The sequence below is a fragment of the Thrips palmi genome, unplaced genomic scaffold, assembly GCF_012932325.1.
Source record: "Thrips palmi isolate BJ-2018 unplaced genomic scaffold, TpBJ-2018v1 HiC_scaffold_5, whole genome shotgun sequence".
Taxonomy (NCBI): Eukaryota; Metazoa; Arthropoda; class Insecta; order Thysanoptera; family Thripidae; genus Thrips; species Thrips palmi.
In genome coordinates this window covers 17,112,245-17,127,594 of record NW_023144632.1, presented here as the reverse complement: position 1 = coordinate 17,127,594, position 15,350 = coordinate 17,112,245, and the positions used below count along the sequence as shown (strand labels likewise).

General features: G+C 53.2%; 1 protein-coding gene across 2 annotated transcripts; it reads right to left on the bottom strand.

The window, feature by feature from the left end:
* Positions 1 to 10,877: 10,877 nt before the first annotated feature.
* Positions 10,878 to 14,797, bottom strand: LOC117650578 (farnesyl pyrophosphate synthase-like). 2 transcript variants are annotated; one of them, XM_034394106.1, is made up of 8 exons: positions 14,660 to 14,797; positions 14,274 to 14,412; positions 13,632 to 13,766; positions 13,209 to 13,403; positions 11,749 to 11,913; positions 11,577 to 11,654; positions 11,195 to 11,329; positions 10,878 to 11,108 (listed from the first exon to the last, which is right to left on the bottom strand). In XM_034394106.1, the coding sequence occupies exons 1-8, from the start codon at positions 14,713 to 14,715 to the stop codon at positions 10,905 to 10,907; spliced, it is 1,107 nt and encodes a 368-aa protein (XP_034249997.1). In that variant the 5' UTR covers positions 14,716 to 14,797; the 3' UTR covers positions 10,878 to 10,904. The 2 variants fall into 2 exon arrangements, with proteins under 2 accessions (XP_034249997.1, XP_034249996.1); XM_034394105.1 differs by having other exon boundaries at positions 14,274 to 14,427; positions 14,660 to 14,786.
* Between the last annotated feature and the right edge of the window lie 553 nt (positions 14,798 to 15,350).

Sequence of the window (15,350 nt, the reverse complement as noted above, 5' to 3'; positions counted from 1 at the left end):
GACACAAAAGGCACGAGAGAGGGCCCAGGGCCCAGCCCGCGCGACGAGCCCGGAGCCAGGGACGGGCCTCCAAGAACAACCCTCTGTGGGAGACGGGCTGGAAAGAAAGTCTAAAAGTCGAGCCTGCCTTGCGGGGCCCGCATCACGAGTAAGGTTCAGTCCTGTAGAAAACAACAGTTTTTGTGATGGTGACCTGTAGCTTGGATTGGGAGGTCTTGGTTTTAGAGACCTGTCGAGCTTAGGCGGCTGTAGTGTAGCACAGGAACTCGCTTGTCCATCTCGCTGCGGGTCCTCCCAGGGCCTGCACCCCAGCTCTGGCAATCAGAGGCATTGTCCAGGACCGGGTCCCCGTTGGGTGCCGCCGTGTGTGCGCGTGCGCCGTGCCCGCTCGGCCCAGACGCCAGCCGCCTGCACGGTAAAAACGGTTCCTGCTTTTCCCAGAAACTGCCTGGAAATCACCTATGTCCCTACCATAGGCGTCCTGGGAAAACCAGGTACCGTTTTTACCGTGTGCCGCAGCGACGAGCTGCCGGCATCGACGCCTTTCTCTGAACCGCCACACCACCACACTGCATGCCTCTCGTTTCGCCTTATCCCCGGACATGAGTGGCGGCCAACCGCCACACTCGTGTAAATCTTGTCAGAATGTCAGAAATCTGTCTGAAAACCTGATCAAACTTCCCGCACCTCTGAAAGCTGAAAATTTACTGACATTCTGCAGAACTCAAGCCATCAACTTTAGAATAAAATTTCGGAATTTCAGCATTTAGAGGTGCGCGAATTTTGATCAGCATTTCAGACAGGTTTCAGAGACATTGTGACGAAATGTGCACGAGTGCAGCCAATGCAGACAGCACGAAGAGGCGGCTGCTGCAGGAGCGCCTGTCAAGGCGAGGGTAGGCAAGCCGCGCAACAGCCGTGGCCCGCGGGCCCGGCGGGCTGAGGAGCTGCCGGGCGCTGACTGCCTTACTGGACAGGACAGCCTCCCCTCCGGAACGTGGATTGAATGCGGGCCGGCCGATAAAATAATCGATGCTAGTGAACAACCAAAATTCAGTTTTTCTTTCTCCTCTGCACGGAACGCAGGATAGAAATTTTATCAAAACCGTTCGGTTGGTTAACGAAACAAAACAAGGTGGCGCGGTTCTCTCGCGGGTCCCGAAAAAAGGCCGCCCCGTCCCCGCGGTGAAAGCGCGTGTAAAGCAAATGTGAAAAAGCATGCGGGGCCCGGGGCGGCGCGGCACGGCGCGGCTGTAGTGGACAGCCAGCAGATAAGGGTGGCAACAATGCGTCGACCGCCATGGCGCGCCAGATCGTCAAGTCATTGTTGCTCACAACAAAGCCGGGACCGCACCGGCCGCACCGGCCGGGCCCCACTGGACCGTATTTCCATTGTGGGGGACTTCCGAACGTCCCAGCCGTCCCGCGCGTCGCGGCGCAAGCGCGGCGTCGCGGCGGCGCGGCCCTGCCCGCCGAGGGCCTACTGCCTGCCCACTGCTGACAGAAAACTCTGCTAGTCGCCCCCAGGGCCTTTCTGAAGCACACACCCAATTTCCTGCTGAAAAATGCCGTGCAGTCCCAAAACTAAGCCAATTCTCAGTACTTTACTACACAAATCGGTCACAATATATAGAAATTTGTTTATAATGTGAAAGAAATTGGTCATAAGTTACTGAGAACTATTCACCGTAGGTTACTATCTTCACTGCGCGGTTAAAACACTAAGCTGTTTTTCGTATTACGAAGAAAAAGCATAGTAGGATATTGGAGGGCACAGTGGCTGGAAAATGACTTCGTCAGTGAACAGTTAATCGTCAAATAATGACGCTGCCTTGATGGTGAAGTGAACCACACTCGTGTAAATCTTGTCAGGATGTCAGGATGTCTGAAAACATAATCACGATTCGCGCACCTCTGAAAGCTGAAAACTTATTTTGACATTCTGTAGAACTCGGGCCGTCAATATCAGAGTAAGTTTCCAGAATTTCAGCTTTCAGAAGTGTGCGAATTTTGACCAGGATTCCAGAAATGTTTCTGACTTTCTGACAAAATTGACGCGGTCGCAGCGGCTTGTTTAGCCTTTCGGGGGGGGGGGGGGGGGGGCAGGAGGTAGGTTAGGTTAGGTTAGGTGCTGGGAGACCGGGCAGCTAATCCCTCCCGAATCCGTCGCCGGCTGCAGCGGAGGACCGCCTACCTGCCTGCCAGCCTGCCTGCCGGCTTGCCCGGTCTCCCAGCATGCATCTCGGTTGCGCAGACCTATCTTCCATATGACCTTAGGGGGGGGGGGGGGGGGGCTTCTGCCAGGGTATTTAAAGTGGATTTTGTGCCGATACCGCAGTAGTGTATGTATGAGTGTAATTAACCTCCATAGAACCTAGATAGAAAACGCGCAAAAAATATATATTTTAACGATAGAGCGCGATGCCGTCGGATGCCAGAGTACTTCGCTCTCGACTTCGCTGCTGGCGACGACTCGTGACTTCCCGGTCGCTGGTCAGGCTGCAGTAATAATCCCGTGAAGGGGATGGACTGATGGGCATCCAATCCAGGCTGCGGGTCAAGCAGAGCTACGCCAGGAAGCGCGTTATCGGCAATCAGCAGTTAGCAGGGGCAGCCCCCTTATGGGCTCAGCGGCTAAGCCAGGGTGCAATACGGCGGGAACTGCTGTGTATCCACAGTTCAGGTGAGCTGGACTCTGGTCAGGGTTTGAGGCCCACAGTCTTCAAATGAGGACTGTAATCAAACCCAAAACTGGTCCCAACAGGTTTCTCTTCAACACTCAAAAAACCTGCTTGCAAAGAATTCTCCGACATTGTACACTGGTGAAACAAAGGCATAAAAATTATGCCCCTAAAGGGCGTAAACGATTTACGCCCTTAAAGGGCATAAATCGTTAATGCCTTTGGGAAGGGCATTAAAATTTTGCTTGAAATTCCTATACCATTTACGCCCTTCCCAAGGGCATAAAACGATTATGCCCTTGCAAAGGCGTAAAAGAGTATTTATGCCCTAAAGGGCGTAATTTTTATGCCTTTGTTTTACCAGTATACTGCAAACTCTCTTACAAACTATTTTTTTAAGCGGTCTTGCTACCGCTTCTAGCTCTGCATACGATCCCACTCATCCCATCCCATCCATCCACCCATCCATCCATTCAGCGCGCTCGGAGGGGACTGCATGGTCGTGGTTCGTCGTTCGTCGTTCGTCGTTCGTCGTCGCCTGCGCCGCCACGCCGCCTCGCCGCGCCAGTCCCCACTCCTCACAGCCACCCCCTCCCTCCTTGCCCCCTCTCTGCCCGGCTTCCCCGGCCGGTCCACGGCAAGACCGCTTTGCTAAGCTTGCCTTGGCGGAACTTTTTTTTTGCATTGTGAAGTATTAATTTGCAACTTGCAAAGAAAATGCTGCAAACGTTGCAAACTTTTTTCTTCGCAACTTTTGCAATGCAAAAAACTTCGTGCTGCATATTATTTTTCTTTGCCTGCTTTATAAGTGAATAGGTGACAGCGTTTTGCCGAGCGTAAGTGCTTGTTTTCTGTTTTATTTTCGAAGGTGCATTTGTACCTCTGATGACGTCGATGGCGTCACCGCCGCCTAAATGCCGAGCGCTGCCCGGACCCCCAAGGCCCTCAAGGCGAGCAGCGCGGCTGGCGGGTCCCTGTTCCCAGATAACCCCGGCAGTGTGCAGCCCCAACCTCCTTCATTTCCGCCCTCAAATTGGCACTTAACACTGGCGAGGCTTCGGCGCGAGCTTCGGCTTGCCCGCCACCTTGGCGCCCGGCGTCGGCCTCAGCCTCGGCCCGACCTCTGGCCCGGCACACACGGGTTGATGCAGCGGCCGCCCGAACCACGTCGGCTGCCAGCGCCACCTGCGGATCGCTTCTTGAGCTTCGATGGAACACACGCAGATTCTGTAGAATCAGATGCCCTGAAGTCAGCAGACTTCGAAAATTACAGAGATTTGTGGACACTTTCTTTTTCATCTTTGCACGGCAGTGTGCGGTAGATGTGTTTAAAAACTATCATTGATGTCAACCGTAACGCTGATGAGAGGCCCAGAGGACAGTCTTCAGATCCGAGTCCGTCAAGGAACGCCGATCTGAAGACTGTCCTCTGGGCCTCTCATCAGCGTACGGTTGACATCAGTTTTCGAAACACATCTACCGCACACTGCCGTGCAAAGATGAAAAAGAAAGTGTCCACAAATCTCTGTAATTTTCGAAGCCAGCGAAAGTATTGCAAACTCGGACATATTTGTCGGCAATTGGCGCGGCTTGCGGTGCGCGTTGTTCCTCCTCGCCGGAAATGGGGCGACGACAGTTGGACTCGGCCTGTTCGTTGGGGACAAGACGCTATCTGCGGCGAGGCGAGGCAAGGCACGCTGGCGCATCCTGCCCTCCGAGCGGCCCCGGATGACGACCCCGATAGCGTCTGTCGTGAGCAGTCTCGTTTAAATCTCGGCCATTTAAAAATGAGAAAAGAGGTCGCAGATGAGTCAAATCTTGGAAGCCCGCTATAGCAGAGCGGTCGGTTCAAAATCAGGTCGCAGCGCTTGCAAGCAGATTGCAGGGTCACCATGTCGCAGGTTTTGAAACCAGATCACCCATTTTCATGAGATAAGCCCCCAAAATCCGACATAACAGCGAAAATAGCCAGTTTTGGTGTGTGTGTGTATTACCAATGATTACTGGGCAAAGTGCACACACAATTACCAGAGTGGTGGACCCCTCGTTTTAAACCCAGGCGTAACTCAGCGGGCCAGAGGCCAGAAGACCGGTGGAGGCGGCCAAAACTCTAGACGAGTTTTGAGCTTCCAGAGTCGCTAAACAGCACTCGAACCAAACGTGTGACCCCACCAATGGATTCCTTGTTCAGAGAGCAATCCATTGGTGGGGTCACACGATCGGTTCGAGTCCCATTTAGCGACTCTGGAGCTCAAAACCCTCCAAGAGTTTTGTCCACCTCCACCGGTCTTTTGGCCCACTGTGCGTAACCAGGCCTAGCAGGCGTTGCGAGGCTGTGCCGCTGTGCGCCGGTGCTGTGCCAGCCAGGCGCCTCCAGCGGTGCCCGCAGCGCCACCTGTCGCCGGCCGGCCGCACTGCGCGTCACCGCCGCCGCGACGCCCGAACGGAAACTGCTTCAGTCGAGATAGGCGCGCGCGAAGCGAGTTGAGTTACGGTCATCTGCAATTTATTGCATAATCTTGGAGAGTCACCCGGCGGGGGACACTGCAAAATCTGGGCGTGGCGGGGCGGCGTGATGCAGGGTGGGGTGGGAAGGTGTGGGGCGGGGCGAGGCGGGGCGGGGCGGGGCGGGGCAGGCGATGCGCTATCGCGCTACTTTGTTTACTTCAAATTGCGGCGAGCGAGATAAAGCTAGCGAGGGTGCGCCGCCACCTGACCGAATGAAAACGCCACGGTGATGAGGAATTATGGCGATCTCCGTGACGTCTCCGCGCGAGGCTGGAAAGCAACGCGAGCACACCGCGGCCCTCACCCCGCAGCCCCGCCCCGCCCCGTGCCGAGGGAGGCGGTGCGGTGCGCATCTGCCGATGACGGGAAGATGGATTGATTGGCGATGACCGGGCCGCAGCACTGCGGCGTCACTTGGCGACACCAAACCCTTGGACACAGAGTTCTTTAAAGAAAAAAAAATTGTTTCATTTTCAGATTAAAACCAAACTTTTAAAAACGACTGCTTTATGAATTTCTGAACACTGAGAAAACCTTACAAGCTATTTTAAGCCGCACAAAGAAAAGCAGTTTGCTATAACAAAGTATTGAGCGTACAAAGCTTCTTACACAGAAAATTCTTCGTAATTTTCGAACTACATAGGCTATTTCTTTGTATAACAAAGTAAATAAGTTCGTGTATGCTCAAAATACGTCGGGAGGTTTTAAGAGTAAATATTAGTAGAGCAGATCGCAAATATACGTTACCTCCCTCCCTCTTTTACTTTCGGAACCATTAATGGTCGCATTCTCAGGCCCGGACATTGTGGCGAATTTCCAAGGCGAATAATGGCGCCGTAGTGAGCCCTAGGGTGGGGCGGGGCGGGGCGCGGCAGGGCGGGGCGAGGCAGGGGACGATCGGGTTACTGAGATGTCTCCTCGTGCCAGGCAGCCCCGGCAGCCCAGCGCCCTGCCCGGCACTACGTAATCCTGGGCTGCCTCGGATTTTTCTCCCTTTCCCCATACAGGACCTGTATCGAGTTGTTGGCGCGCACCCTCCCCGCCCCTCCGTAAAGAATGTCGGAGCAATCCTCACGTCGTCCCCGAGGGAGCGGCCGGGCGAGCGGGCGGGGCGGGGCGGGGCGGGGCGGGGCGGGGCGGGGCGGGGCCAGGCCGATGAAGGTGAACGGAGTAACGCAGTCCCTGGAAACACTGCCGTCCGCCGCAAAGGAAAGCACCGCCAGTCATTTTCCCTCCAACTCGGAGGGCGGCGAATCGGGCCGCCAGATTCACGTAGGAATTGACTGCGCGCCGCAATCTTCGGTCGGGATGCCACGGCACGGCACGGCACGGCGTGGCGTGGCATGGTACGGCACGGCGCGGCGTGGCACGGCACGGCACGGTACGGCACGGCACGGCACGGCACGGCACGGCACGTCGCGGCGCGGCGTGGCACGGCACGGCGGCACGGCCCCACGAGGCGGCCAAATAATCAGGCGCCCTGCCGGCCTTGCCTCGGCCTTGCCTCGGCCTTGCCTGCCCGCACTGCGAACGAAAGCACTCCGGAACGGGCGCGGCCGCACCGTGCTGTTCGCTGCTCGTTTAAAGGCGAGCGCCGCCACCTCAGCCACAACGAAATTGCGGTGAAGTATCGCTCAATTAGCATGCAGAGAGGTGTTCCGAGTCGGCGCCACCCAGAACCCGATTTTTTTTCTCGAGGGCGGCGCCGCGCTGAAATGGCCAATTCAGGCGTTAATGGGATAATGGTGCGATAACGCCGACTATTTACCTATATTTCAATAATAAAAGTTTGCTTGGAGTTGGCCACCGCGCTGCACCGCGCCCGCACCACCGCCCCCGCACCGCCCCGGACGCGGCGCGGGAAGTCTTTTCCAAGTTGGTGCCCCACACTGCCACGAGCCGCCTCGGCGCCTCCCGCCTTCCTCTTCCTTATCCACTCTTTGTTGTGCATCCCCCGTACCTGCGCCGCACGGCGACGCCGCCTGCAGCGCGGGCCGCCCCGCCCCGCCCCGCCCCACCCCGCCCCGCCCCGCCCCGCCCCGCCCCCTCGCGCCCCGCTCTGTACACGTCCGAGGCGAGGCGCATTCGACAATTTGTCAAAGCCGCACCCCGCGTCTTCCGGCCCAGCCGAGGGCCCAGCCCTCCGCGCCGAAGGGAACAAATAACGCCCTTCCTCGCACGTTCCGCATTTTGGACGTCGGTTGCAATCTCGAATTAGACCAAGGGATGGGGCCCCAGGGTTCGCGGCGAGCGCTGTGGTGTGGCACCCGGGCACCGACCTCTACCCGGAAAGAACGACGGTGGAGGCGGAACTTTGAGGTTTCTTTTCCCTCAAGAAATTCTTGTTGACGGCCCTTTGCAAATTGATGTACCGACACTGACATTCCAAACGCTATGAGTATAGCACGTATGGTGCAATGCAGCTGAGATATCGCACCATACGTGCAATGCCATAGCCATATGGGAAGTTGCCAAAATTGTGGGTCCTTTTGGCTCCTAAAAAAATGAAAAAAATATCTCGTTCTAAATTTTTTTTAGTATTTTTCCTGTATTCTAGGGGTCATTCTAAACGCATTTCCGAAGGAGGCCAGGATTTTCCCGCACTTTGATTTTTCCCCTATACTTTACATGGGGGAATGGCACGGAAGTTACCGAAAATGTGCATGGCACGGAAGTTACATCATCAAACAAACCGTGAAAACGGACCAACCCATTCACCAAATCGAACAGGTGTCTCGCCTAAAGTTTAAGAGACGTGAAAGCGCAAAATGGCCAGGCGGACCGAAATCGATAGGCCGTGTAGCAAGCTTGCTATTGATGACACGGAATGTTACACACAAACCTGACACATGCCGGATTTTCACCTTTGATGGTCCAGCCAGCCGGAATGGAGCCCTCCAGCGAAAATCCGCCTACCGCGCCGGAAAGAGGAAACCACGCTGCTCATTCTGGACGCTGAGCCAAACTTTTCTCGCTACAGGTTCGGCGGTGAGGCGCGAAACTAAAGTTGACGATGTTTGAAAACCAGTACACGGTGGACATTTTTTCATCCAATAAAGCAGCAGGTGTGAATCACTGGAATAAATTGCTATCCAAGGGTGTCATAAAAGATTGCCAACGGAACAAAAGGCTGTTCGCGGATTTGCTCTCCGACAAATAGTTCAGGAGATTTTCGCCCTGGAACACGGACTTTTTGGACAATGGACAGCACGGAAGTTACATTTTGCCTAGTTTTAGCATGTTTTGACAGGGAAATGCTTGAACTGCATGCTCGGTTAGTGTGTGGGATAGCAGGGCAGATAAAGCCCAGTCATAGGAATCAAACCGCAGGTCGATACGTTGAAAAATAAGGAAACTGTGGCCCAAAGACACAAAAGGACCCACAATTTTGGCAACTTCCCCTATTGCACCTTACGTGCAATACGTCCCTAAAATGCCCTATGCTAATGCATGGGAATGGGGAGGCATTGCACTTCATGTGCAATGCTTTTGCATTGCACCAATTGACGCTATACTCAAAGCGTTTGGATTCTCAGTGGAATCGTTTTCCGCTGTGCACCACATTGGACTGTATTGTGCCGTTGAATGGATAGCAGCTGATATATAACAACACAAAGTAGAACAAACAAAAAATACACAAACACGAAACAACGTATTGTTTGCCTCCGTGGGCTTCACTTCCACCCCACCGCAACAACCGAGTGCAGTGCCACGGACATGTATTTATCCCAAGAACGAAACACACCATTCCACTTTCCCCCGCCTCCCGCGTGCGAGTGTGGCACGCAGTGTGGCAGCCAGCCGCACTCACTCAGGTCAGCGTCGGACTTGACGTGGCGGCGGGGCGCGGCGGGGCGCGGCGGGGCGGGGAGGGGGCACCTCCCGGCACCCCGTGCGTGGCGGGGCGGCCAGGGGCGGCCAGGGGCGGAACTCACGGAAGGCAGTGATTCCTACGCCGGAAGCTCGGAGGCGGCTGATTGATAGAAAGTCATTTCCGGACGCACCTCCCGCCAGTCCTCCCGCCAGCCCTCCCTCCAGTCCCTTTCTCCAGCGCGGCCCCTCGCATAGAGGCACCCCCGATACACTGCAAGAAGAGGAGGCAGGGTGGTGTGCGCGATTCAGCGTCACTGTATGGGACTCCTTTGCAGTTCATCGTTCATCGGTGCTTTCGGGTCGGATTCGGCACTGTAAAACCAAACGTGGACAAATCCACCCTTGAAGTGCAGAGGTGTGGAATTTTCAGTCTCCACACTTGGAAGTGCAGAGTTTGCAGTCTCCACACTTCAAGCGTGGAGTTGTCCACGTTTGTACCATGCAAAGAGATAGGGGCTCCACACTTGAAGTGTGGAGGCTGCGACCTCCGGCGAACTCTGCCTTTCCAAGTGTGGAGACTTTCTCCACACCAGAGTCCACGTTTGGTTTCACAGTGGGGCCGTACTCAAAACTGCACGACTCCAAATCCTGTTCCGACGTTTGCATGACACTTCTGGTTGAATTGTGGAAGAATTGGTTTAAGTGTGGAAGAATTCGTCGAGAAACTGTGTAGTGATCCCTTGCGGCTTGCAGCGCTAGGCACGGCGGGCAGGGTGTAGTGACAGTGATTACGGGGCCACGGGGATACTTCGTCAGAGTCTCCACATATGGTGGATGGGTAGCGCTATTCTCCCAGCTCCCACACGGCAATAGCAGTGCCTGGGGATTCCTTGACCCACTCTACAATATGGTGTTTATTTTCCAGGAGCCACCTGGGGATCCCAGGTACTGCTTTTGCCATGCAGTGGAAGGTCAGAGCCCGCGCGAGGTTCGCGACCTCAGGGCTTGCGGCGCGCGGGGCGGATGATCGCTCAGCCGCCAGGCGTCTCCGACTTCCTCCCGGACTCCCGGCCGAACCTTGCGTGGGGCGTCGCGGGGCGTCGCGGGGCGTCGCCTGCCTGCGAAAAATCGGCTGCGTGGTCATTAATCACACAGCGGGCCGGATGCACCGAGAAAGCTCTCTGAATCTACGACACGTTTCAACGGCTTGCGCCGGTTAAAAATACTACGTCTTTTGCCCGGCCATTCTCGTCAAGCTTTGTAGAAAGTTTACGGAACACTTCAAATCCAAATATAGGACAGTCTCACATTCACTGGTAAAACTAAAGCGTAACTCTATGCATGAGTCAAGCATAATGTTACGCTTAAGACGTTGCGCTTGAAATGAAGCATAGACTAGAAATTTCCCCATGCATTTAGATAGGAGGATTTTTGGTGGATGAGCCTGTTACGCTTGATTTCAAGCGTAAACTGACTATGCTTGAAAACAGAGGGTAATACTATGCTTTAGTTTTATCAGTGTTTTTTCGGTGTGAGCCAAAATTTCTCACGCTTGCAGTCGCCGGTCACGCAGCATTGAACTAGCAAGCAAAGACAAAAAGTGTGGGACGAACAGTGTCTTGTCTTAGTCTCCCGCTTCCAAGCGTGAGACATATTTTGGCTCAGGCCAAATAGTAACAGTATGTCCCACACTTGGATTTGCAGTGTATTGTTGTGAATCCAGAGGTCAAGGAAACTTGGTTTTGAAGCAGAACAACGAATTTGGATGTTAAGCCTTCAACGGCCAAAAGGGTCGACCCCTAAAAGGTTCTTAACCTAAGTTATTATCATCCAAGAGACATTCTGGTGTACTTGAGGTCTGAATGAGTTGTTCAATATTTTTGCTTGCTCAGACTTTTATTTTTATCTGTTTACGTGGTACTTAATAGCTTCAAGGGCATGAATGAAGAGTTCTGGTCTGACCACGTCTGAATATTTGTGGATTTTCTTCTCAATCGCGTCCATCATTGATTTCTCCCAACGAAGGAAGACTTCCTTCATTTTCATTTCTGCAAACACTTCCATTACGTTGGCGATCTTCTTCTCATCATCGTAACCGTAATTTTCCTAGAGGAACGTCAAACAAGAGAAGAAAAAAAAGTAAAAAAACATGAAAGAAAACATAAATGAGAAGAGTGGCCGCGATAGCGTACCTTCAGCCTCCGCCGCTGCTCGTCGTTCGCGCGGTTCAGCGCTTCGATAATCAACCACGTGCATTTTCCATTTCTAATGTCGCTTCTTACCTTGCCCATCTTCTTGAGAACTCCATATATGTCCAAATAGTCATCCTGTGTATTATAATGGCATTGCCAATTTATCTGCGTAAGCCATTAATCAAAACCAGTCAAAACCTTGCCATGAGAGGAGGCGGTATTCTCTCTCTCTCTCTCTCTCTCTCTCTCTCTCTCTCTCTCTCTCTCTCTCTCTCTCTCTCTCTCTCTCTCTCTCTCTCTCTCTCCCTTCTCTCTCTCTCTCTCTCTCTCTCTCTCTCTCTCTCTCTCCCTCCCATGGCCCGGCTCTGTTTTTGTGGCCCACCTGAACTTGGTACAGAAGACCGAGATCCTTGCTTAAATCCAGCGCAGCGTCGTGCGCAGCCTTGTCAAAAATGCCACTCTGAGAAAAAGATGATTCAAATTTAAATCTGGTCGGTCAGCGTTCTCGAAGCCATTGAAAGGCCGCTATGCTCTTGCTCCTCAGATGCCCTTACCACATTCAGTGCCGTGGCCATTGGCAAGTAAAACGAGTATCCTCCGCTCTTGTGCTGGCAGATCGGTACGTACTTCTCCATAGTGAATTCGTTGGTCTTAGCCAGGCCCTCTGAGTCTCTGCAGTGATTGTCTTGATTCTGACCCATGCTGATCTGAAACATAATCTAAAAAACGCAGTTTGTGAACCACACCAGTACGTCATTTTCTCAAGAAATCGTCACAAACCCTGATATTCCCCCCGACTCTGAAGCATGCGGCATTGCCTACACAGCTTGTACAGGACCAGTGGCAAACAGCCTCGTCAGTGGTACTGACTGCCTGCCTGGAATCCTATGCGTTCCAGACGCTGCCACAATCGGCCTACTAGCAGACGGCTGGACTGCATAGTAGAGTTTCAATGGATGCCTTCATCCGTAAGCGGATGTTAGATCCGTTATAGGTACTTGTATTTTCGGCTGTGTGAGTAAGCTAGCATCAAGGGAAAGACTTACACGTGAGCTTCCATTGTTGTATAAATTCAACGGCGAACGCAGTGAACAGACGAATTCTGATAGAGATAGTTCTTTGTAGGAACAAAGAAAACGGAGACCTCGCAGCCTACGAAGAAAATTGTTTCCATTACAAACTATTTTGTTTGTAGAAAGTCAAATGTCAAAAAGTGCTCCTCAACTTTCAACGACTCCTTTGTATTATATAAAGAATACCGAATAATTTGTGAAACCCATATTTCCTGTGTAGGCTATGAAGCCGTCGTTCTCTTTGTATTACAGAGAACGTTTACTGTAGGGTTTCGAGTAAGTACACTGGTAGCCAACGAATGTGACGTCATATTCGTTCCAATGTGAATTTTGTCGTTTGAATATGATGTCACATTCGTTTGAATGTTGATCCACGTTCATACGAATGTGACACCCTACTTAAACGGCTGAGTCACGTTCAAACGAATGTGACATCATATTCAAACGATCGTGACAAAATTCACACTCCAACAAATATGACGTCACATTCGTTGGCTACCAGTGTCCACTCTGTACTCTTCTGGCCCTGATTTCCTTCACACTGAGAATGAATTGGTCACCACCATCGCCCTTTAAATGGGTGATGCAACTTCGTTGCCCAAATTTTGGTAACGAAAAATTCATTACCCGAAATTTGGTAACAGGCGTTTGGTCGCCCAAATTTGGGTAAGGCCGTGAGGTTCCCGATGACATCCTTCCAGGGCCACCACGATGACCGAGGCCTCAAGGCCACATTGGGTCATCGTGGTGGCCCCGGAAGAGCGTCATCGGGAACCTTACGGCATCGCCGACGACGTTACCCAAATTTGGGCGACGATTTTATGACTGCCCAAAATTTGGTCACCACGGGCTCGTCACCCAAATTTGGGCAACGGTGCGTGCGTTACCCAATGAAAGGGCGATGGTGGTGACTCTTTCATTCTCAGTGCAAACAAACCCACCTCGGTGTAATGCCTCAGTGTGCGCACGTATGGCTCTCCTTCGCAGTGCAGCCCGAGCAAGCAGTAGGCGCAGTTCTCGACGAGCATCACGTCGAAGACGGCGTCTCTGCCAGCGATCGTGTGCCAGGCGTCCCTCCCTCGCCTCGTGTTGGTGGCGTCTGAGATGTCGTCCGCAGCGATGATGGCCGCTTGCAGCTAAAAGAAGCAGCCATTGAACAGGATACTTCTCGCAAGTGACGGCTACACTCCTAATCTTGGGTGTCTAGAAACGATACGCCTTAGGCGTATGCCAGAAAAGCGAGCGCCTTCAGGCGCCTTGATTCTAGACGCCAAAGGCGTATACCCCATAGGGTATACGGGGTAAACGAGTTTCTAGGCACCCAAGATTTGGAATTTATGCGCTCTGTGCGTGATGGCTGTTACCATTTCCAGGCTCCAGGCTATGTTCATGGCTTTCTCCTTGATGCCGGGCGTGTCCTTGCCGCCCAGGAGCACGATGCCGTTGTACGCGATGATGGCGCGTGTCATCTTGCCTCCAGGCACTGTGTAGTACAGCATCTGCAGAAGCCGCCGTCAGTTCGTCTCAAGCGTAACTGATCTAAGTCGCGCACATCCCACATTGCATAACACAGCACATAGTACGCACTCTACAAACTCAAGTGTGCACTATGCTTCACGTTGAAGCACCCCTGCAAGTACGCCGAAGTACACTCCACCTTGAGCAAACCTGGCATGTACACTCCACGCTGGAGCATGCTTGCCAAGTACATACGTCAGGTGGCGCATTCCTGCAAGCACCGCGGTACGCCTTGCTGAAGTCCCCTAACATACCTTTTGCATGCAAAGCAAAGCAATAGTGTTCTTGTAGGTACAGCCTATCCTGTCGTGTAAGTGCTCCAGCGTGGCGTGTACTTGGCATGCACGCTCCAGCGTGGGGTGCACATGCCAGGTTTGCTGCATACATCCATATGTAACGATTTTTTTTCCTCAAGCACACTGTTCAGTAAGTGCAGACGTAAGTTTCGATTTGTAGAGCATTCCACTCAATCACTACACTGGTCGCACCTTCTCCAGCCAAGTCGTCTCGCCCACCAGCTGGCACGCGTCGCCCAGCCGTTTCATCTGCGCGACCACCTCCGGGAAGTAGTCGTTCATCCGTCGAACCGTTTCGATTTGTTCCCGCCTTACTGCGCTCGGAGCGAGCCTGGAACAAGGGGAACTCGGGGAACAAACTCATCGAACGGCTGCCTTCTCAATCATTGACCTTGCACTCTTACAAGCCTACGAATCATTTGGGTAAAATGAAGGCAATGTAGAATTGCTTCGTATTATGAAGGATTTTGCTTTGTAATACGAAGCATTTCTTCGTAGATTTTACAATGTCTTCATTTTCTTCGTATTACGAAGCGGTTCTTCGTAGAGTTTTTACCGGTTTTTACTGTGTGACTCACATGGTCATGGTGCGGCTCCCGGTGGCTGCCGCCGCCGCGGTGAAGAGACGGAGCATGGTGCCGGGGTGTAAGGCTGGCCGAGACTGGTCGCGACTGGTTCTGACTCCTCGTGATCAGCCGCACCAGAGTAAGGCCCTCTTCGCTCTGTCTCGCACCGCAACGGGCCGCCCAGTGAGTGCGAGCGAGACAGCGTGGCGGGAGCGGTGCACGCGCCGCCGTCTGGTCCAAGAGTCCGCCGTTGCAGCCTCGCCGTGCTGCATGCATGAGTGTGCGGCATTTTCCGTTCAGTGCCCAGGCACATGTCACCTACCTTTTCCTGGTGAATCCATGCCCGTGCCCGTAGAAGACAAAAGCAATTTGTTGAACGCATTTAAATGGGAACTTTTCTCGACTCGTTTTTAGCAGATGATACCTTCACACTTGAAACATACTTAAAACTACTATACACAAATGAAGGTGTCAGCGTGCTTTTACTCTCGAGTCCAGAAACCAAGCGCGTATCCTAACAATATAATAGGGGCTGGCGGCCGGGGCGGGCTGGTGCGTGTGGCTGGCTGGCTGGCTGGCAATGAGGCGCAGCCTGCGCGGAATTCGACAATCCCTCCGCGGTATTGGGTCTAACCCGCTCTACAAATCGAAGAGCGTACATTGTATGCTCTCACTGGAGCATGCCTGCCAAGCATGCACTTAC

Coding starts and splice junctions, on each gene's coding strand:
- LOC117650578 (XM_034394105.1), bottom strand. CDS start 14,715: ATGCTCCGTCTCTTCACCGCGGCGGCGGCAGCCACCGGGAGCCGCACC. Junction 13,404..13,631: donor TAGCCTGGAGCCTGGAAATG/GTAACAGCCATC, acceptor TGCTTCTTTTAG/CTGCAAGCGGCCATCATCGC. Junction 11,655..11,748: donor TGGCCACGGCACTGAATGTG/GTAAGGGCATCT, acceptor TCTTTTTCTCAG/AGTGGCATTTTTGACAAGGC.